The sequence below is a fragment of the Epithele typhae genome (genome assembly GCF_022376455.1).
Source record: "Epithele typhae strain CBS 203.58 chromosome Unknown BXZ73scaffold_10, whole genome shotgun sequence".
Lineage (NCBI taxonomy): Eukaryota > Fungi > Basidiomycota > Agaricomycetes > Polyporales > Epitheliaceae > Epithele > Epithele typhae.
In genome coordinates, this window is record NW_025954201.1 from 126,388 (window position 1) to 147,147 (window position 20,760).

At 63.0% G+C, this 20,760-nt stretch overlaps 7 protein-coding genes across 7 annotated transcripts; 3 read left to right on the plus strand and 4 right to left on the minus strand.

Annotated features, from left to right (window-relative positions):
- Window positions 1-70: 70 nt before the first annotated feature.
- BXZ73DRAFT_43309 (ankyrin) lies at window positions 71-882 on the minus strand (the record flags this gene model as incomplete). The annotated part of the gene is made up of 2 exons (XM_048019119.1): window positions 71-381; window positions 750-882. Coding segments are annotated over 2 exons (444 nt in total), but the record flags the coding sequence as incomplete, so codon positions are not given.
- A 7,700-nt stretch (window positions 883-8,582) lies between these two features.
- Window positions 8,583-10,401, plus strand: BXZ73DRAFT_99030 (uncharacterized protein; the record flags this gene model as incomplete). The annotated part of the gene is made up of 3 exons (XM_048027866.1): window positions 8,583-9,023; window positions 9,099-9,170; window positions 9,310-10,401. 3 exons carry the CDS (start codon window positions 8,583-8,585, stop codon window positions 10,399-10,401), a joined length of 1,605 nt encoding a protein of 534 aa, XP_047880160.1.
- Window positions 10,402-10,967: 566 nt separating this feature from the next.
- Window positions 10,968-12,234, minus strand: BXZ73DRAFT_99031 (uncharacterized protein; the record flags this gene model as incomplete). The annotated part of the gene is made up of 2 exons (XM_048027867.1): window positions 10,968-11,513; window positions 11,560-12,234. 2 exons carry the CDS (start codon window positions 12,232-12,234, stop codon window positions 10,968-10,970), a joined length of 1,221 nt encoding a protein of 406 aa, XP_047880161.1.
- A 778-nt stretch (window positions 12,235-13,012) lies between these two features.
- On the minus strand, window positions 13,013-14,456 carry BXZ73DRAFT_43293 (uncharacterized protein; the record flags this gene model as incomplete). The annotated part of the gene is made up of 5 exons (XM_048019115.1): window positions 13,013-13,137; window positions 13,448-13,586; window positions 13,645-13,782; window positions 13,912-14,195; window positions 14,255-14,456. The coding sequence occupies 5 exons, from the start codon at window positions 14,454-14,456 to the stop codon at window positions 13,013-13,015; spliced, it is 888 nt and encodes a 295-aa protein (XP_047880162.1).
- A 237-nt stretch (window positions 14,457-14,693) lies between these two features.
- BXZ73DRAFT_88792 (DnaJ-domain-containing protein) lies at window positions 14,694-15,993 on the plus strand (the record flags this gene model as incomplete). Its single annotated transcript, XM_048025083.1, has 5 exons — window positions 14,694-14,810; window positions 14,867-14,888; window positions 14,946-15,293; window positions 15,354-15,793; window positions 15,847-15,993. The coding sequence occupies 5 exons, from the start codon at window positions 14,694-14,696 to the stop codon at window positions 15,991-15,993; spliced, it is 1,074 nt and encodes a 357-aa protein (XP_047880163.1).
- A 490-nt stretch (window positions 15,994-16,483) lies between these two features.
- On the minus strand, window positions 16,484-17,683 carry BXZ73DRAFT_88793 (serine hydrolase-domain-containing protein; the record flags this gene model as incomplete). The annotated part of the gene is made up of 6 exons (XM_048025084.1): window positions 16,484-16,635; window positions 16,693-16,877; window positions 17,135-17,384; window positions 17,450-17,492; window positions 17,555-17,588; window positions 17,649-17,683. The coding sequence occupies 6 exons, from the start codon at window positions 17,681-17,683 to the stop codon at window positions 16,484-16,486; spliced, it is 699 nt and encodes a 232-aa protein (XP_047880164.1).
- A 653-nt stretch (window positions 17,684-18,336) lies between these two features.
- On the plus strand, window positions 18,337-20,585 carry BXZ73DRAFT_99035 (amidohydrolase; the record flags this gene model as incomplete). The annotated part of the gene is made up of 11 exons (XM_048027868.1): window positions 18,337-18,507; window positions 18,582-18,781; window positions 18,929-19,315; window positions 19,395-19,484; window positions 19,546-19,694; window positions 19,759-19,852; window positions 19,910-19,992; window positions 20,049-20,131; window positions 20,188-20,203; window positions 20,255-20,433; window positions 20,499-20,585. The coding sequence occupies 11 exons, from the start codon at window positions 18,337-18,339 to the stop codon at window positions 20,583-20,585; spliced, it is 1,539 nt and encodes a 512-aa protein (XP_047880165.1).
- Between the last annotated feature and the right edge of the window lie 175 nt (window positions 20,586-20,760).

Consider the following 20,760-nt stretch of genomic DNA (forward strand, 5'->3'; position numbering starts at 1 on the left):
CATCTCGCTGTAATCGCAACTGCTAACACTATGTAATCCGAAGGCCCCCTTCCGCCCCCTCCCTCAACGTTCAGTGCGGCGGCGGCCCGGGCACGGCGGGCACAGGCTCCTTCATGTCCTCCTCGGTCGCGCCCATGAGCGCGAGCAGGTCGTCCCTCTTGAACAGGCGCGCGGTCTGGATCGCGGTGGGCGTGCCGGCGCGGGGGTCGACGCCGCCGGCGACGAGCACGCGGACGACGTCGGCGTGGCCCTTGAAGACGGCGCCGGCGAGCGGGGACTGGCCCTGGTCGTTGGCGCGGCCGCCGTCGGCGCCGCGCGCCAAGAGGCCCGAGACGAGCGGGGCGTGCCCGTTGTAGGCGGCGAGCATGAGCAGCGTGTTTCCTGCGGGCGGATCGGCGGTGAGCGATCGTGATCAGACTTTTGCTGTTCAAACCGTTCGGGATCTGGCGTTCGGGAATGTAGCAGCAGCAGCAGCAGCAGCAGCTCGGGCGGACTCGGCCGGGCATGAGAAGCTCGGACGAGCTTGAAAGACGGGCGACCCTGGACGACCTCGCTGCGCGCGCAGGCGTCGCGGGTTTCACCACTGACCAGGCTCGCGACGAAGACGAGCTGCGAGTGCGTCGGGCCGGGCTCAGCTCCAGGGCCGCGCACTTAGCACATCGGGCGTAGGATCGCCAGGGAAGACGGACTAAACACGGGCCAATGCGTGCGTGCGCCCAGGAGCAGACGGTAGACGGTCTCGTACGCACCCTTGTCGTTCGTCAGGTTCGGGGGCAGGCCGGCGTCGACGGCCTGGAGGAGGAGCTCGGCGTCGTTCTCGCGCGCGGCGTCGAACATGCGGTGCGCGAAGTCGAGCGTCGCCTGCGGGATGTCCTGCGCGGACGCGGGTGTAGAGGTTGCCTGCAGATCGCGCAATCAGTCGCCAGAAGGCGGGGTTAAGCGGCGCGCGGCTCGCTCACCATGGTCGACGCGGGTCTGGGCTAGTGCGTGGCGTGGCAGAAGTTGGGCTGGTGGTGGTCGTGAGGTCGGAAGAGAAGCTGCCGCTGTGGCCCGTTGCAGCCCGGGTGGGCGCAGAGCGGGTGCAGTGACGTAGCCCCCCACGAGGCATCTGACCTTTCCCGGCCCGCCGCGCACACAACTGGCAAAGGCGAACACAGCAAGAACAGGCTATTCTACACACGCAAAGGAAGTACAGCGTAACGTTTAGCGGGGCTTGGTGGGTGTCTCGCCTACGAGCACCGTGGGGCGTCCCTTCACCGGCGTGCTCATCTCCGCCTCCCCGAACCCGCCCAGGTCGCCAGGGCTGCTGCTCTCCGGCGGCGCGCCCTCGTCGTCGGACACGTTCCCCTCGGCGCCAAACGTCAGGACGGTTGGCGAGCCCGCCAACTTCCATTCCTCCTCGTCGCTATCGAACTCCCCGAGCGCGTGCGCGGCCGACAGCCGGCCCATCGGCTGCGACGCCGACTCTCGTCCCTGCGCGCGGGACCGCGTTGGCGTCGCGTGCGCCATCGCGCCGTCGTCGCCGTCGTCGTCGTCCACACCGAAGCGGTCGCCATCGTCCCCGGCCGAATCTTCGTCGGTGTCGATGACAAGGCTGTCAGCGCGCGCGAGGCGCGCGTGCGATGACGTCTTCTGTCGCCCCTGCGACGGCCGCGGGAGCGACTGCGAAGATCCCGGCCTTGACGCGCTCGCGCTCGCGCCTGCCGCCGCGAACAGCGCGGGCAGCCGCGTCTGCAGCGACGCACTGTGCGTGCGCTGCGCCTGCGCCTGCGACTGTGACTGCGACGGGTTGCGCGCGAGGCCCTGCCGCGGCTTCGTCGGCGTCGCCTCGACGAGCACGCTGCCCGCTTTCGCCGGACGCCTGCCCCTGCCCTTGCCCTGGGCCTGGGTCGAGGACGCGGGTGCAGTCGCCGTCAAGGACGCGGACGAGGTCGAGGGCGCGAGCTGCCGCTTCTGCTTCGCGCGCGCCTTCCCGAACTTGGTCGCCATGGTCACCTCGAACACCGCCCCCGCGCCGCGCTTGAGCGCGCCCGGGCCGACACTCAGCGACCGCGACCGCTCGCGCTGCTCCTGCTCGAGCGACATCGAGAGCGAGCGCGAGCGCGAGAGGCCGGCGTTCTCGCTGCCGTCCCGACTTGCGTCTTTGTCTTTGTCTTTGCTGCCGTCGGTGTCGGCGTCGTCTGCGGCGGCGGCCACCGCTGATTTGGACTTGGAGCGGGACAACGTGGGCTTCAGGCGCTTCGCGGCCGCCGGCGGGGACGGCGGCGGGGACGCGGCCGAGTCAGAGGACGAGCCTGGGGCGTCGGGGAATAGCTTCGTGCGGAACAGCGCGCAGAGCTCCGGGAGCGTGTCTTTGAAGCTAGTGTCGCCCACCATCACAGTCCCAAGTCAGCGCAGGCGCAGGCAGCGGGAACGAAAACGCGCTCGCGCAAGACGAGAGAGGGAGGGGGGAACGCACCGAGGCTCAACGACGTCCTCGTAGAACGCCTGCATCCAGTCGCGTCCGTGCTTGTCTTTGCCGTTGCCCTCGCCCTTGGCTTTGCTCTGGCCGGTCTGAGACGCGGACCCGAGCTCGGGGAGCGCGTCGTCCATGCTCCGCATCATCTGCCATATCGCGAGCCTGTCGACGTAGTCCTCGAGCCGGTCCGCGAGCGACGGCGGCGGCGGCTCGTACGCGCGGGCGCGCTTTCGCTCCTTCTTCTTCTTGCTCTTGCTCGTGTTCCCGTCTTCATCTTGCCTCGAGGCGCCGGCGCCCGAGTCTTTGCGCGCGCGCCTGGGCTTCGAGGGCGAGAGCGAGGGGGGCAGAGGGAGGAGGAGAGGCTCCGCTGGCTCCGCGGACGAGGATGGGGCGCCTGGCCGGGCCGAGGCGGATACGAGTAGAAGGTGGAGAAGGATTTGGATTTGAACCCTAGGCGGGCGGGGGCCGGGGGAAAGAGGGAGGCACGTGGCCGTGTCAGTTAAGGCCAGAAACCATGATCGGGAGCCGGGAGGCCTACGAGAGTCGAGGCACCGGGGGATCAACTCATGCTCGAATGATAGACCGCACATGCTCTCGTTGAAGGCAGCAATAGGGCACGGGAACATGCACGAGGACGAGAACAGAAAGCGATGGAAACACCGAGACTCACTCGCGTCTCTCAAACTTGTCGAGCCAGGCTTGCTTGAGCCGCTCGTGCGCGTCGGCGTCGTGCGCGGGGGCGCCGTCGTCCTCGTCCTCGTCCTCGGCGACCTTGTCCTTCTGGTACGCGTACGCGATGTACTCCTCCTCGGGGTCCTCCGCGTCCTTCTCCTGCTCGAGGATCTGCGGGATCCGCGTCTGGTACTTCTGCGACGTCGCGCGCGGCGTGAGCAGCAGCGGCCGGAGCAGCGAGTGCAGAGGGCCGTCTTCTGCGGCGGCCGCGGCGGCCGCCGTCGTCATTGGCGTCGTGGCGGGCGCTGATGCCGCCGGCATCGCGCGCAGGAGCGCGGGCACGAGGAACTGCAGCGGCATGATCGACTGCAAACGCAAAACGGCGTGGTCAGCATCTGTGCGCGTCGCATCGCCTGATGTGTTCCAGCTCAGGCTGGAGACCAATGCAGAAGCGAGAGACAACTCGACCGAGCACCATCGCTGCGAGGCTTACGGCAAGCCAGACCCTGTCACTGCATGCGCATATGTCGGGCGGGCTCGGGCTCGGACTCGGACTCGACGCTATCGAGATGGAGATGGGACGGACACCCTGGAGAGGGAAACAGAGGACGACGCTCGAATGCACGGGCCATCGATCCGCCCGAGTGCCTCGAGCGCGTTTGAGCAGCGCGTGGGCTGATCCGGGAATACCGTTTGGGCCCCTGCGGCCACCCCTCAGCTCTGACACCACGACGAGCCCGCGGTGGGTGACGCCGCCGCCGAACGAGGTGCGCTCCGCGTTCGCGAAGGCGCTCGGGGCGAGAACGATTGGCCGGGCACGCAGCGGGCACGATGCGGCTGCGCGAGGGCGGGCACAAAGTGGAAGGTTCGACGCCCGAGCCACACGAGCCGGGGGGCGAGCATGTGAAGGCATGCGAGCGCGCTCTCCGGCGGCGAAAGACAATTGGCGGCAGCCCGGACGTCGAGAAGGCAATGTACGCGGCCCCGGGGCTGGGTGCTCCGCGGACCACCCAGAACGCCGAAGCTGAATCGGAAACGCAGGGCCATGAGGCCGCACCCGTCCGGAACCCTATCAGAGACATCGTCGCCTGTCAAGCTCGCAGCGCACGGGGGACCGATCCCGGGGCCGCACGTTTGGGCAAATGGCGAGACGGAGAACGGAAGGAAGGGCAAAAAGGCGGCATGCCGAGAGCGGAGGAGCCAGAGCGGATCTCGCATGAGAGCGAGGGAAACGGGCGTGTGCGCCCTCGGCCAGCGTCCTGGCCTAGCGTGTCCGCGGAAGGCAAAGAATGTTCTGTCAGGCCGCGATGTCGGGCGCGCAGAACTTGTGACCCTGCCGCCGGGTCGTGATGTGTCCCCTCGGGTCACGTAAGGCAGCAAAGCAGAACGAATCTCGAGCACCACAAAGCACGCAGACGAGATACGCGCGCCCGCGGACGGAGACGCACGCGAGGGCGTGCGTCATGGCAGGTCGCCTGCGGTCTGGACATCGGAGCTGAAGCGGGTGGGTCCGTCTAGTCTCGCGATCACCGCTATCGAAATTCTCGCAGAAGTAAAAGGTTCACTTTGAGTCATAGAGCCGTGCCGTACGGAAAGGCGCGTTCTCTGCCAGCCGTCCGGCGGCCGAGGCGAACTCATTGTGCTTCCAAGCTGATTATATGCGGAAAGGAGGCCTCATTGCAGCGGCAAAGCTATCAATGGGGCACACGGAGAGCAAGAAGCTGTCCATGGACCCCACCTCGTGTTCGAGCTGCCTCATTCCCGCGCCCTCCGGAGAGGCTGGCCACGAGCAACGTCCACGCGAACAGCCCAGACAATCCACCCCCGCGTGGAAGGTGTGGAATATATGAGGCTGTCCGAGGAATTACGGAAACTGGCAACAGAAAGAGCGTGGCTTACCTGTGGTAACCATAGAAATTGGAGATAAGTGCGTGCTACGTATTCCTCTGGCGTCTCGGTGGCGGCGTCCGGGTAGGAGAGGTCCGTGTTCAGATTGCGCTCCTGCGTCGCGAGCCACTTCACGGCGGGCTGTGTGGGCAGCACGAAGAGCGACTGGGCGACCGAGAGCATCGAGGCTGACTGCAGCCGTGGCAGAGTGGTTAAGCGAGAGCGAGCGGTGGCGGAAGAAAGCAAGCGACGGGCGTCACACGGGCGACGCGTCTGTGACAAGCGCGTCCATCACGTGGCTGGCTGGCGGGTGCAGTCGGGGTTGCCGTGGTCACGCGTGACACAGGCACCCCTGTTGCTACGGGGGCTGGTCTGCGCGGGTACAGAGCGCGGGTACCTTTCCTGCTGCAATCTATCACCGACTTCTTACCTCTCATTCACCGTCTTGTGCGTCTCCCCTGCTCTTGTCTGTTACGCCCGCTGACACGTTGCCACGGAGGGGAAATAAAAACTCACCCCGCTAAGGGGAGCGAGGAGAACGTACTATAGAACACACGAAGCGGATGGGGAGCCGAGTAGGAGTGGCGGCGGCAAAATGTGTGGAGATAGTACTTATATATATTGTCTATAAGTAGGATGAAGCATGGCCTGGTGGATTAATGGTAGTGCTGTCGGTCTGGGTGGAGGTGCTGGAGTTCGAAACTGGTTGTTGGCGAACCTTTTTAGTTGCAAAAAATCTTGAACATTCTTCTCCTCCACCCCGATGTGTTACGACCTTACGAGTGCCTCACATGTAATGCCCATGCCTGCCCCCACGAGGACTTCACAAAAAATATGCTCCTCATACCCAGTGATCTGGAGGGGTGATGGAGCTCAGGTAACACTTATATGCCTATTTATTGCTTTGGCACACGAGCTGGTGGTGCAGTGGATGCGCCATGACAGTCCTCAATAAGTACATCCTATACCACTGCTAGGCACACCAGGTAGTGTGTGAAACAGAAGCTGGCACGATGTGTAGTGACTGTATGGCGTGGGGCTGGATATTGTTGAGGGCAAGCTGAAGGTCACAGACTCGCGGCGGACCACCCACTCGTGATGGTGCCACGGTGCGTTGTCGTGCCGCACATCGGGAGTGTGACGACGGAGATGCGGATTGGGATGGCGTAGTAAGATTGTGCAGTGAGCTATGTCTTGTCCCACAAAAGCTAGTGTAATGTCTACGCAGCGAGCCATTGACCGTAAGTACTCAAGAACAGGCTAGGCGCCTGTGCGCCCGAAGAATGCTGGCACGGCCCGTGTGGCGGCTTCTTTAAGCGCCCTCTTAGCGGGGTGAGTTTGGCCTCCCACGGAGGGTGGCTTGACGTAAGTAATCTGGCCGCAATCCTCCCGCTCGACGACCAGCACGACACTTGCGGCGTTCCGTAGCATCCGCAGACCCGCCTGATCGCACGTCGCTGGTGTGTCGAGGTCTGCGGCGATCCCGGGCGACAACTCAATTGGCCGCATCCGCCGTTCGAAAGCAACATTCCTCCGTTCCCTTCGTTCCGTGAGCCATTCCGCTCGCTAAATGACTTTTAATCTCCTTCATGCTCTTGCTCATTATCGGATGAGTCAACGACGCTGACCTCGACAGTCTTTCATCGATCCGCGAGACTTTTCGCCGACGCGTCCAATCCATCCGCAGTGCCGCGTACGTCACGCAGACATCCTCTGGCACAACCCAATCGATTGTCGGTCCCTGCTGCCCAATCGCGGTTTTGCACGTGCGCCAGGCGCGGTGCTGTGGAACACTCTGTCCATCTTGAACGTGGTACACGGTTTGCTGGCGCGATGGACTTCTTGTGTTGGAAGGCCATGCGTTCTCACCTCGCTCCCTTCTCACAGGTGCTTCGAAATCTACTGCCCAGACACCGCCGTGCCCGAGGACTGCGAATAAACTTTCCCGCTCGCGCGAGCATCGGACGGACACATTCGTGTGGTTGTAGCTCCCACAGCCCCTCCGGTGCGCCTATCCCCACGCCATGTTCTCGGCACGCGTTAGGCCAGGAATCAGATCGCTGGGACATGTCCGCTCCTTCTTCTCGAGTCGAATGAGTTCGCGCGGAACTTCCTTTGTGGCGCACTATACTAGCTCTGTCTCACGGATCTGCGCTTTGGAGCGCACGCGTCCAGCGTGGCGAGCCCACTGCCATCAGGGGCACTGAAACTCGGCACCTTGGGAGGACCGCTGGGCGAAAGCCACACGACGGCCCTGGCTGGGGTGCGCCGCGTGCAGTAGAGCAGGCATGACGAAGGGGGACCCGCCCCATGTAGCAGCTTGTGCGCACCCGCGTGCTCGGCGCTCGACCACAGCTGTACCGGCATTCTACGCTCTCGTAACCGCCACGCGGAGGGCGGAAAGATTCAGCGTCGGTTGGGAGAGTCGAGGTCGAGGACGATCGAGCGCGCCGTCGCGTGTCCGGCGGCGGGTCATTGCGTTCATTGACTTCAATTGCCGGGGGTTGCGACTCGGGAATACCGCCCGTAAATTGCGGGGGGAGAGCGCGGCGGGCGCGGTTGGCGCGGGCGCGGGGCGCACACGGGGAAGCGAGGGAGAAGCCTGGGAGCACGAGGCGGGCTGGCGGCCGGCCTCCGTCGTTGCCTGGAGGCCGCGCTGATGTCGATCGGCAACGGCCACGGATGAATTCGACTTTTTCGGGGCCTGGCGACGTCGGCTACGCAGTTGGGGATTCGAGCGCGCGTCCCCCGCGCGCCGATCGCATCTCGCGCGTTCGAACGCGCACGACCGATCGCCCTGCAGTCTGCACCCACCCGGAAAGGCACATTTGCCAGGGCAGTTGTCACCGCTCCACCGCAGTCCACGGTTCGCGTCGCCGGGGTCTGCGAGCGGCCACGCGGGGACGCGTTCGCGCGTGGGGCGATGTCGCGGCGTCATGCGGGCGTAGTACGGGTTTCCAGCGTGGGGCGTCTGGGGGCGGTCGGATGTGCGGCCGCTGCCTGGTAACAGGTCGACTGGGAGGGCGCGCGGGGGGTGGCCGGGCGCGTGCGCAGCGGGACGCCTTTCGACACTCGGGGCGCGGCGGGGGCTTACCACGGGCGTCTTCCGCTGGATCGGGCTGGGCTGGCCGGAAGAGGCAACGGCTTGAACGGTTTCCCGAAACTTATCGACGGATCGGGGCGGAATATTGCAGCAGCAACCTCGCCGCAACGACGGTTTCGGGTCTATTTCGTCGCAGCGCCAACTCGTCATCATGCACGGCTCGTCGCCAGGTTATTTCCACGCGCTCGTCCTCCTTGTGCTCCTTCCCCTTCCTCCGTCTGCGTCCGTCTCCGGGTCCGGTGTACTCTCTCTCCTTCCCTCCCCCAGGATCAATGTGCTGAACCTCTTGGTCTGTTTGTATCATTGCCCCGCCGGAGGCCTGAACCCCCTTCGACGCGCCTACTCAACCCGGTTCCCCTCCCTAATTTCCGACGTCACCCACTAATTAACGCAACGCTGGCTCCCCTCCTCTTCGATTGTAATCGCTCCCTCGCTCTCTGTCTCAGTCCGGTTTCTATGAACATGTCACGTAACGCTGCAGACCCGTCCTCTTCTGCTCCCACTCATCCCCCCGACACACACCACCGGACCCCACCCCAGCGCCCGCCCACCGGCTCGCCGCCTCCCCGACGCACACTCCCTTCAGACCTCCCGCCCCCCTCCGAGCACACCGCATCCCAACGCCCCTCTTCCTCCTCCATCCGCATCGACGCCGCCGCCGCCGCCACTGCCTCCTCAGACCCGGAGACAACGCGTCGCAAGAGGAAGCAAAGTGAGCGCTCGAGCCCTTCCGTCTCATCCTCCCAAGGCGATATGGCGGACACGGAGATGGAGGGCGGCGAACCGAGCAAGGCGAAGGCGTCTGACGGAGGTGCCACGGACGGCCCCCCTCCCAAGAAGAAACGGACGCGGACTCTGACTACCCCGCACCAGGCCGCCGTGCTTCACGCGCTGCTCGCTCAGGTACGTCCCCCGCCCTCGGCGTTTGGTGCGCTTCTTCTCCGCACCCCGTCTCACGCGCCACCCCGCCGTCTGCAGTCTCGCTTCCCCACCACGCAGATGCGCGAGGAGGTCGGACGCGCCATTGGCTTGAGCGCGCGCAAAGTGCAGGTGCGTCCCGCGATCCTCCTCCTCCCCCCGATGGCACTAATCCCCGCCCCGCTCCCGCCGCACACAGATCTGGTTTCAGGCGAGTGTCCTGTGATATTCTCGAGCGTTGCCGCCCGGGCTGATCTGTCACCCTTCACAGAACCAGCGACAGAAGGCCCGCCGGCCCCGAGGGCAAGCCACCACAACCACCGCTCCCCTCACCCGCCCTCCCCAGTTCGGGCCCTTCACGAACGCCCCGCCCGGCACCGCGAGCGACCACAGTCCCACCACGATGTTCCGCCCGGGCTCCAGCTACGACTTTTTCCCCCGCAGCCACGCCGGCCTCAGCGACATGCCCTACGGCGCCACGAGCGCCCCTTCTAGCGCGGGCTCAGACCGCTTCGCGTACGGCCATCGCGATCCCTATCTCGCCGAGGAATACGCGAGATCTGGACTGCCGCCGACGCAGCTCGCAGGCCCCGGGATCCCCGGGACCGCGCGGCGCATCACCTTCGACGACCCCGCATGGAACTCGAGGCGATCGCAGGCGTACATGTCGCGCCCCTCCACCGCGCCGACGGACTCGCCCGAGCAGCGGTTCCACCCTCGCTCAGGACGCCCCGTAGCGGAGCAAGGCCCCGAGCTTACGCTCACGCTCCCGCCCGTCCTCACCAACCTCCCGCCCTCGCGCGGGCCGGGCTCGAGTCCCGTCGGCCCCCCCAGCGCCGGCGCGAGCGGCGTCCCCCGCCTCGCGTCGATCAGCTCGCTCGAGGCCAGCGCGGCCGCACACGCCAGCAGCCGCCCCCGCAGCTTCGACGACGGCCGCCGGACGCTCCCCCGCGTCGACTTCTCCGCCCCCCGCCCGGTGCTCAACATCCCGCCCCCGTTCACGCTGCAGCCGCCGCCGCAGTGGGACGACCCCGCGTTCTCGCCCTACACCCCGCGCCGCTCGCCGCCCGCGCCCGCGCACCCGCCCGCGCACATGCCCACGCCGCCGTTCGAGGGCTCGGGCTCGTCCCCGATCGCGAGCCGCGGGCCGTTTCGCGGCGGCGGCGACGCGCTCCCCCGGCTCTCCACGGTGCTCCCCGTGCGCTCTGCGGGCCTCTCCCCCTCCCGCACGAGCCCCCCACCCTCTCCTGTCTTCCGCACGCGCTTCGACCCCGTACGATCCACGACAGGACGTGCACCCCAAGAGCACCCTGCACGACCCCGCCACTACGACTCCGACGAACACTCGCCCCGTTTCGGTTAATCTCTCCCTCCCTATCTCTCTCTCTCTCCGACTGGACGCCACGGCCCCGCCCGACTCTGGACCCGCGTTCCTCTGTATATTCGCGCACTTGTACCGCACACGATCCTTTTCGACGTCTTCTCACGAACCCTACCACGTTCCGTCAACGTCCAGGACTCTACACTGTACCACCGACTCTAATTCTCCGCACCGGGCCGCTGCCAGCTGCTACAGCACACACTCTCTAATCGCACTCCCTACCGTACCCCATAGACGCGCGCCCCGTAATCCCGCCTCGACTCTCGTCCATCTTATATGGAACCAGCACTCGTTTTCGCCGCCCGGTTTTATACTGTACGCTCAGGGTATTGTACTTTACCCCTTATTTGTCCCGCGTCCGGTCTCGCCTGTTGTCACTGTTATCAACACGCACGAACGCACGCACGCACGCGGTCCCCCGAATTTCCTGCCACTTGTAGCACACTAGCATACCGAACCCCCAGGAAAAGTAGTAATAGCCACCCGGTTTAGGTAGCCTACTGACCACACAAAGGAGCATCTGTATGTAGATCAACCCGCCCAATCCCTTACCCTTTTCTCCCCGCGCGCGCCCGCAGCCTGCTCTTCAGCGCGCTCTCACGCGCGCCGTGCGCCCCAAACCCGCCCTCTGCGTTCCCGCTCCCATTGTTAAATCCACCCTCGCCCGACGGCGGCACACGCCCGCGCCCTGTGCCTGCCCGTCCCCCCACCGCGCCCTCCGTCTCGGACACGGTCCCGCCTTCTAGCGCGGCTGCTGCCGCTGCTCTCTTCGCGGCCGCGAGGCGGACGCGGAGCAGTGCCTGGCCCCGGAGCTCAGCTTCCCTGCGCGCCGCCGCCGCGACTGCGACTGCCCCCGGGCTCGACGTCGCGGCGGCCTCGGGCGCCGGGGCGTCGGCGGCGTCCCCGCGCGCCGCCGCGTCGGTAGCCTCCTCGTCCGTCGAGCGCGAGCCTCCGCCGGGGTGCGCGTTCTCAGCGGTGGGAGCGGCGGGGGCCCGCATCAGCCTGCGCTTCTCGAGCTCGAGCTTCTGCGCGAGCCGGAGGCGTGACGCTGCTGATGCCGCTGCGGGGCCTGTATGGGGCGCGAAACCTCCAGGCTGGGGATCAGCACCCTGTCCACGCGGAGCGGCGGGCGGGAAGCACGAAGCACGGGGGAAGGGGGAGGGACTGACCTGACGTCGACGGCATTGGCAGAGCTGCCCGCTCCGCGTCGCGTGTGCGCCGCGTGCCGGCCCCATTCGCGTTCGTGTTGTCCACTTCGACGTCTGCACCCGTGCTCGCCTCCGCGGGGCCGCCGCCGCGAGCGACGGTGGGGCGAGGGGGCTGTGCGGTGGTTGGAGTTCGCGAAGGTTGAACGACGGCGCAGGCCGCGCCAGCGCCGTCCCGGAACGCGTCGTCCCCACCAAACGGCCGCGGGACCGCGGGAGCAGCGGCCTCGCGCCCGCCACGCGCGGCCAGACTTGCGCCGCCCGCAACCCGCGTCCGGGCGGGCTCATTGCCGTGCGCGGGGGGACCGGGCGCAGAGAAATCAGACGCAGATGCAGATGCAGAGCCAGACGCTGCCGGCACGGGCGCCGACAGCCGCGAGAGCAGCGAAGGGCCCGCCGGGGCGGGAGCCCCCGCAGGAGCAGGGCCCAGGGCTCGCAACTCGCGGGACACGGGCACAGGCGCCGCTGGGGCGGGGTCTTGTGACTGCGCGGACGAGACTGGCTCCGAGGGTGGCCCTGGGATACCGCTGGGGTTTGCGCTCGACGCGTCTTCGCGGGGGTGCTTGGTGGGGCGGGCGGATTTCCCGGCGCCTGAGAGATGAGCCTGCATTGTCTGCCAGACGTTTCGTGGGGCTCGAGCGGGGGGTCGCTCCCGTTGGGCCTCGGTGGTCGGCTGGGAGGAAGGCCCGATACCTTGCGGTAGCGGCGGACGAGAGGCGGCGCCATCGTTATCGTTCTGCACCCCCTGAGGAGCTGCTAAGCCACCCTGGGACGTCCCTGGCTCCGGAGTGGGCAGATGAGTGGCGCGAGGGGGAGTGGATAGAGCAGAAGTGGAAGGTTCGTCCTGGAGTATGGGACGAGAGCGGCCGGCGGGCTGCAGGACGCTGTGCGTGCCGGCATCGTCGCCACCGTTGGGAGACCTAGAATCGCCTTGGCGCGGAGAGGACGAGGACGAGGAACGCTGTCGTCGATAATCTGCGCGCTGCTTGCCTTTCCCTTCGTATCGATCAGGCGACCTCGACGGGCTGCTATGAGCGGTACGACTAGCGCGGCGGCGATCAAAGCGACGCTCCGGTCGGTAAGATTCACGCGATCGAGAGCGACGATGAGGGCCAATGAGTTCTTCGCCGTTATCCTCTAGGTCTCGATGTGGGTTGGCCAGTCGTTCTTTGTCTCCTTCTCGTCTTCGAGGAGACCTGTGAGAAGATCTGCCCGGTTGTAGGCGCGTATTGTTTTCACGAGACCGCGCACGACCCTTAGGCGGGCGTCGGGAACGCGGCGAATGACCATCCGCAGACCCCGGTCGCGATCTTGAAGGAGAACGTGACTGGGACTGCCATCGACTGCCGTGACGAGCAGTAGTTGGAGGGACAAGGTCGGGGGGCACATCATACTACGAGAAAATTGTCAGCTTGAACGGGCCTTGGACGGATAGGTCGGTAATTTCTCACCTGGACATTCTTATCGTAAGCCCCCAGGTCACGGTACGGCGAGCGAAGGTACGAATAGAGTTCTGTGTCAGGAGGAACGTGGTAAGTGGTTTGAATTGTATTGGCACGAGGGTGCCCCATCAGCTTCCCGAGGAAGAATGGAATCCGAGCAAAGGTCCCGAGATATGTATGGCAATTTGCGCACTGCGTACGAACACTATATCCGTCCCAAGCCTTCTGCGGATAGCGCAGAGCAGTTCGCGAGCGACCAAGACAATTAAGCTGAGAGTTCAGCGCTCCTGTACGGCATATAACCTTGCCCCATGGCGTTGGTGCGGCGCGCATACGTCGACCGCCTCAGACAATAACGATCCTGAGGAGACTAGAACATACCGTGAGCGAAGTGCTCCGCATTGGCGCGTTCGTGACCGGGATCGGCGTCCATATCCAAGAATTCGGAGAGAAGCCTGACAGCGGGCTCTGAGCGTATGTCTAAGGATTTCATGAGAGATACCGTGAATGTTGTCAAGAACTGGAGGGAATGGATCAGCTCACAGTCATCTCCGAAATCGCATCTCGGCCTGACTAACCTCCACGTCTAGATCGACCCACACCATCAGCTCACGGCGAATGAAGACAGTTGCTCGGGAAATGTTGTCCGCGGACGCGGTGAATTGCGCCGGGGTTGGGAATGGCCGGTAACGCGTGTAGGGGTTGGAGGCGACGTGCTACACGGGAGTTGGAATTAGGACGAACAGAGTGTGCCCATGTCGCAGAGCGAAAAGGTATGGACACGTGTTGACGTCCATTTACAGCGGGGGACAAAGCATCGAGAGCAGAGAGTCCTTTGTACTCACCTTCGCGTACATCTTGTTACGATATACCCACCGTCGTCTCTCAATGGCCCTCTCTAGCTCATCCACCTCCTCCATTTCTCGCCGCCTTCTCCTTCCCCACTCCACTTCTCGTCTTCGTTCCGCCCTTCTGCGGGCGTCCGCGCGGATAGCGGTTGCGTTTTGCTTAGGCGAGCCAGTGCGCAGCGGGGGGAGATAGTGTTTCTGGTAGTCGTACTTGGAGCGAATGTTGTGCATTAGATAGCTTCCGACGTCTTGTGAGCACAGAGGGCATCGTCTAGACTGATCTGTCGTAAAGGTCAGATGCAGAAGAGCGAATGCAAGGATTTGTAAGGCCACGACGCACCAGTCCAAATGATAAGGCACTCAAAACAGAACTCATGCGAGCATGTTGGAATCATGGTGCGGTCAGCGTACGGCTGCAGACAGATGCTGCAGTGTTCTCCGTCGTCGTCATTCTCAGCAGGATCAAGCACTTCTATGTCGGTTTGAGGGGGAGGCGTGACAGAGTCCTCGAGTTTGATGCGCTTGGTGGGCGGACTGCTCATGAGGATGGTGTGGACTCAACATACAACCCTCAGGGAGTCGGACTGGTTGTTGGGGTTAAGTGCTAGTGAAGGACTGTGAAGAACGGACAAACAGCATCAACGCGCGGATGCAGAGTGATGGTGTCACGGCGCTGTCACGCGAGCAGTCACCACTGCTGCCCGTGTACTCGATGACCGAATGTGTCTTTTACCCTTACCTGCCGACCGAGGTCTTGTCCTTGCGCCCCGCAACTAGAGATGTCTTCTGAGGAGGAATCGAATCCCTACGAGCTGCTCAGCCTCACTCTCGAGGCGACTGAGCAAGAGATCAAGACCGCCTACCGCCAGAGATCTCTCAAGGTCCACCCCGACAGAGTACGTAGTCTTTTCCATACTATTGTTTGACCCGTACTGACGCGGTAACTCCTTAGAACCGTGGTAACCCAGACGCAGGTGTGTATTTCCCGCTCGCGATGCCCAGGCGCGAGTACTAACGATCTGTCCGCTCAGCGCGCAAGTTCCATGAACTCCACCAAGCACAGGAGCTCCTCCTGGATCCGCTCCGGCGCATGGCGCTGGACGCGAAGATGCGTCAAAAGCAGGCACGGCAGGCCCGCTTCGCCACGTACGACGCCAAACGGAAGGGACTCGTCGAAGAACTCGAGGAGCGGGAGCGGGTGCTCAAGAAGGCACGCGTCGAGAAGGAGGCAGAGAAGCGCGAGCGGTGGCGAGAGAACGAGCGAATTATGGATGAGGGGCGGCGGCTGCGTGAGGAGCGGGAGAAGGCGCTGCAGCAGCGGGAGGCGGAGAGGGAGGCGGAGGAGAGGGCCGCGGACGGGCTTGAGCCACCTTCACTCGGTGAGTACCATTTCTTCAGGTTCTCGAGTCTCCTTCCAACCTTGCAACCTGTTCCTGCAGGTGTGTTGGACACCACCGTCCGCGTCAAGTATACTCTCGCGGCATACCCTGCGCTCACAGAGGCTTCAAGTCTGGTCCCCCTCCTTTCATCCTTTGGCGACATAGATGAGTCTTCCATCGTTCTATCCCTCAAGCCTGCTCCCCCGAAGAAGCCCAAGCGCGTCATTGCTCTAGTGCCGTTTAAGCAGATTGGTGGTGCCTTTGCGGCCGTGTGCAGGAAGAAGGGGATGGAGGGTATTGAGATCGATTGGGCTGAAGGGAAGGAACCGGACCTCATCGGTTGGTTGAAGAAGATGGGTCAACTTCGCGACGACTTGAACACGGTACGTATGGACTCCAAGGCTTCTGCGTCACCAGCATCCGCATCTCCTCCTTCTAACTCGGCGAAGTCGCCACCTGGTACGTCGAAAGACAAGTTCTCCTCGTTCCCATCTACCTTCGTACGTGTCTCACCTTACCCAGCTATGCTCATGCTTACGATCATACTCCGTAGCCGGACCCCAATTCAGTGCCCCCAGCGACCAACGTCCCTACTGCAGCCGGGTTGGACTACGAATCGCTCACCCTCATGAGGATGCGGCAAGCCGAGCGCGCCAAACTCGAACGCGAGATCCGCGAACGCGAGGAGGCCGAGGGATAGCGATTATAGTCTGCACCCGAGTATGTGTATATGAACCTTTGATCTCTCTCCATCTGACACCAACTGTTGCTTTGAGATGACGAAACTATCCTTTGTTCGCACATATTCTGCGAAAGCTCGTCCGGGCGATCCCCGGCTGTGCGTCATGGCGGGGCCCGGTCGATTGAGCATTTGTGCCCCAGCCCGAACTCTGACGCTTCACCCAGAAGTGACCGGCCTCACAGGTGCAGCGCAGGTCGGACCAGCTTCGAGCTGGCTTACGGCTCTTGCCGTGCTTCCTTGCGGTTCCAGTACCTACAGAGAAATGCGGTTGCGTTTTGGCCGCGATGATTCGCGACCCGAGTCGCTCGACCGGTCAATCGGTCATTGTTCGCGTTAAGTGGTGGTACAACGATGCTTGGTCTATCTAGATGTACCATTATCTATTGTAATCTGGGCAGATCCCTAGCTAATCGAAGGAATGCTCGTCTGCATACTGAGCAAGAAAGCATCATGCTACCGGAGTCGACGGGGTAGCCGTCCCGGATGTGGGCTGAGAGCCCCCCGGACCATGAGGTGACGGAGGAGGCACGTTGCCTAGTGGATCCTTGAGATATGCCTTAAGGAAGTTACGCCAGTTGGCCTTCGATGGGATAAAATGTCCTGGGGATACAATCGATCAGCTCCGTGAGCTATGGGTAAGAAGAAACAGCTACTAGCCTCCATCGTGGTACTCAATGCGTGAGTTCAAGTTGATATCAATAAGCTTTTGCGCGCGCTCTGGGATGACGATGACGTCCGTGTGGCCGACGATGTGTAAGGTGGGCGTAGAGAAGTTAGGCAGGAGGATTGTGTCGCACAGCGGGCTGCTTGGACGAAAGCCTGCTGCTGCTACGCAGAAAACGCTGCGGTTAATGTCGACGTTAGCGTCATGATGTTGGGGAGTGGGCGTGAAATACGTGCAAGGGCTGCGGGGCTTTGCCGTCGACGAAGATTGGAGGGTAAACCTCCGGCCTCTCTAGCTGAAAGAACGATCGACTTGAGTATGTGATTGTGAGTCGTGTTGTATGCGCACCAGTGCGGCCATGAGAGCGGCCATTCCGGCACCTTGACTATAATTGGGCGATAAATGGAAGGCTGACGTCGACTGGGGCAAACTGACCTGAAGCCGAAGATACCGTCATAGCGATCCTTGAAGAGAACGTCTCGGATCGCCAAAATAGACTCCTCAAGACCAATGGTCTGAGTCTTAGAACGGTCTGTCATCCACCACCCTCTCGGAGCGAGGGACGGATCTGACTCGGTCGACGCCCCTGCGGTACCGAGCGCGTCGAGAGATGACTCGTCGGCAGACGCACCAAACGTCGCAGCGAGGTCGGCCGGTGTGAGTGTATGCGGGCCGTTCATGAAAACTAACAACGGAGAGGTGTGAGCTCTGGTGTGCACGGCTCATATGCCTCATTTGCGATCGGCGTACCAAAGTCGATGTCCTTGCCGCACGATTTGCGCAGGGCGCCCATCTATAAACAGACCAACACCCATATCAGTGCCATATAAGAAATTTGGAACGGGAATCTCGCACCCGCTTGCTGAATATGTTTGCGTTCTGCGCGTATCTGATGTTTAGTGAGGACGGGAGCGTCTATAATGATCTGAGTGAGATGAGTGCACCCCACCCATGCAGCATCAAGATCTTTTTCGGTGCGTTCATTTCGAGCAGGTCGTTCCCGAGGCTTGTTGCGTGAAGTGAGCGTTGAGAAGAAAGGTGGGTTCACCGGTTGCAGGCGTGGCCCGGGATCCCGACGGAAACCCGGCCCAGGGTTAGGGTCATCCTGTGTTTCAAGTTGCCACTGACACGTTGTTCAACAAGTCATCCATGGACATTCTGGGGAATATGACAGTGCCAGGTAGATCGCTCTCTCGACTGTCTGTGTTGACCCTGGTTCACATGCCGATTGTAAAGTGCGAACGTCTTGCAATGAATTCTCCAACGGCCAAAGCTGAGTAACTTGTACTTGATCGGCAGTGCCATCATCATCGTGTTTCCAATGGTGGGGGCAGCCCCAAGGCTGCGCAAAGATATCGCTGTTAAACTGATGAGCACGCACTATTTATACTCACTCAATGCGAGACTTACTTATGTACTTTGTCTCGTATAGCATAGTTGCGAAGGGCCTGTGAGTGGCACGGGGACGCAACGCTATGTTCCTGCGATGACCACGGACGATTGGTCACATCTCTCGCGCCCAAGATGTTCCAGCGCGGATCTTCCCCACGCTCGTGCTTTCGCCACGAACGCAGCCCCTCCTTCCGTCTCGTCTCTGCGATCTTGGTCGGCCCAGTCCCTAGTGATACCTCGCCACCATGGAGCTTGAAGCGGGATGTGGTGGTTGCTTTTGCGGTCTTAGGTTCCGTTCTCCGAAATCCAGGAACAAGACCAGCGTTGCACTCGTCGAGGAGACCAAGAAAACCATAACCTCTCCACAAGTGAACGAAAGGGGCGAAACAGCCTCCTTACCCGAGTCCCAGAATCCGGTCAGTGACTGCATGACTTTTATTGTTGCTTCGAACGACACTTCTTGAATCTTGACGCGCCTTTTGTTTCACAGCCCCCGAGTTACTTGCACTATATCAACCACTGGTACGGCTCCCCGGATATCACAACCACCAACACATTATGGACGCCGGAAAAGCCGCCCGCATACTCTGAGGAGGAAGACATACCTCCAGAGGTGCTTGCAACCATGGAGAAGCACCTCAAGGCGCTATCGCCTCAGCTGCGCCAGCTCAGCCTCGACATCTGGGGCAGGTCCCATCTCGTGGCCTACCCACGTCACTGGAGCTGACGATGAGCCTTGCAGACCACCCTGAACCTGAATATAAAGAGAAGTGCGTCGCGGGCGTTCTGTCACACAGAACCAGAACTTCGTTTCCTCACACGCCCCTCGATCCCCAGATACGCGCATGACCGCCTGACAGCCTTGATGACCTCGCACGGCTTCGACGTCACCCCGCACTACCTCGGGCTCGCCACCGCCTTCCGCGCCGCGTACACTCACGCCCCCACGTCCAAATCGCCCAACGAGAAGGGCGCGGCGCGCAGCACGCGCGTCATCGGCGTGAACGCGGAGATGGACGCGCTCCCCGGGATCGGACACGCGTGCGGCCACAACCTCATCGCGATGGCGGGCGTCGGCGTCGCGCTCGCCCTCAAGGCCGCGCTCGCGGCGCACGGCGTCCCCGGCACGATCGTCCTCCTCGGCACCCCCGCGGAGGAGGGCGGCGGGGGGAAGATCCAGCTGCTCGAGCGCGGCGCGTACAGGGAGATGGACGCGTGCGTCATGTGAGCGCTTCCGTCTCTCGTCTCAGTCTCGGCTAGGAGGAGAGAGGATCGCGAGCTGACGACGACGCCGTGTGCGCAGGTGTCACCCGGCCGCGGGCCCGGAGAACAGCGCGATGATGTGGAAGTCCGTCGCGGCCCAGCACATGGAGATCGAGTTCTTCGGGCACGGGTGCGTCGCGCGCGTCTCGCGTCTCCCATTGCCAGGCGCGTCGCTCATCTGACGCGCACAGCGCGCACGCTGGGGCCGCACCTTGGGAGGGCCAGAACGCGCTCGACGCCGCGTTCGTCGCGTACTCCGCGATCTCGGCGCTCCGCCAGCAGATCAAGCCCGACCACCGCGTGCACGGGGTCGTCTCGGGGCGGAACTGGGCGCCGAACGGTGCGTGCGGGCTGGGTGGCAGTCGGGCGTGGACATGGTGTCGCTGACGCTGTCGGTGAGCCAGTGATTCCGGATTACGCGCTGCTCAAGTACATCGTGCGCGCGCCGACGTGGGCTGAGCTGGAGGTGCTCCGTGAGAGGATACTCGCCTGCTTCCAGTGAGTGCACGGCTTGGTTTATGGATCATCTGCGGCGGACGCTGATTTGGCACGCAGAGCGGCCGCGCTGGCGACCGCGTGCAAGGTGAAGATCAGCATGGACCACGGCTACTACGAGCTGCGCAACAACTCCGTGCTAGGTTTGCGCTGCATGGCTTGGCGTACGCATTCTGCTCACCACCCGGACGCTCTGCAGGGGGCGTTTTCTCTCGCGTCGTGGGCCACCAATACGGAATGGGCATGTCCACCGCCGAGGGGATAAACGCATCGACCGACTTCGTGAGTGGCCTCACCCTTTCCAAGGCTCATTTCTAAGAATGCTCATTCCTGTCCAGGGAAACGTGACGTTCGGTAGGCTCCTTCGCTCCCGTGTGCTCGTGCTCCGCTGACGTCGTTTCGCAGAGCTGCCCGCCATCCACCCCGCGTACGCGATCCGGACTGAGCCCAACGGAGCCAACCACACGCCGCAGTTTGCCCAGTCCGCTCGCTCGAAACAGGCCCACGAGCAGACGCTGAAGGTCGCGCTCGGCCTCGCGGCAGTGGGGTTCAAAGTCTTGGACGACGCCAAGTTCATGGCGAAGGTGCGGAGTCTCACTGTGAGGGTCAGATCGGAGGTTGACGCCGGCGTTGCGGGCTGTCGTTGCAGGCGAAAGAGGCGTTCGAGGCGGCAAAAGCCGCTCATGAAGCGACCACCTCGTTTGCTTCGGACGTCGCGCTCGCCCATGGGGAGTGAATGTGGGACACGTAAGAAGTTATACATGCTTAGGACTTCACATAGCCTTGCCAATGCCATCTCCATCGAGTCCACAAAACCGCATCGCTCTATGGATGGAGGAAGTTGTATCTTTCGCATTAACTGGCTACAAGGATTCATGGTATACGGACGACACGGCGAGTGTTCGTAGGAA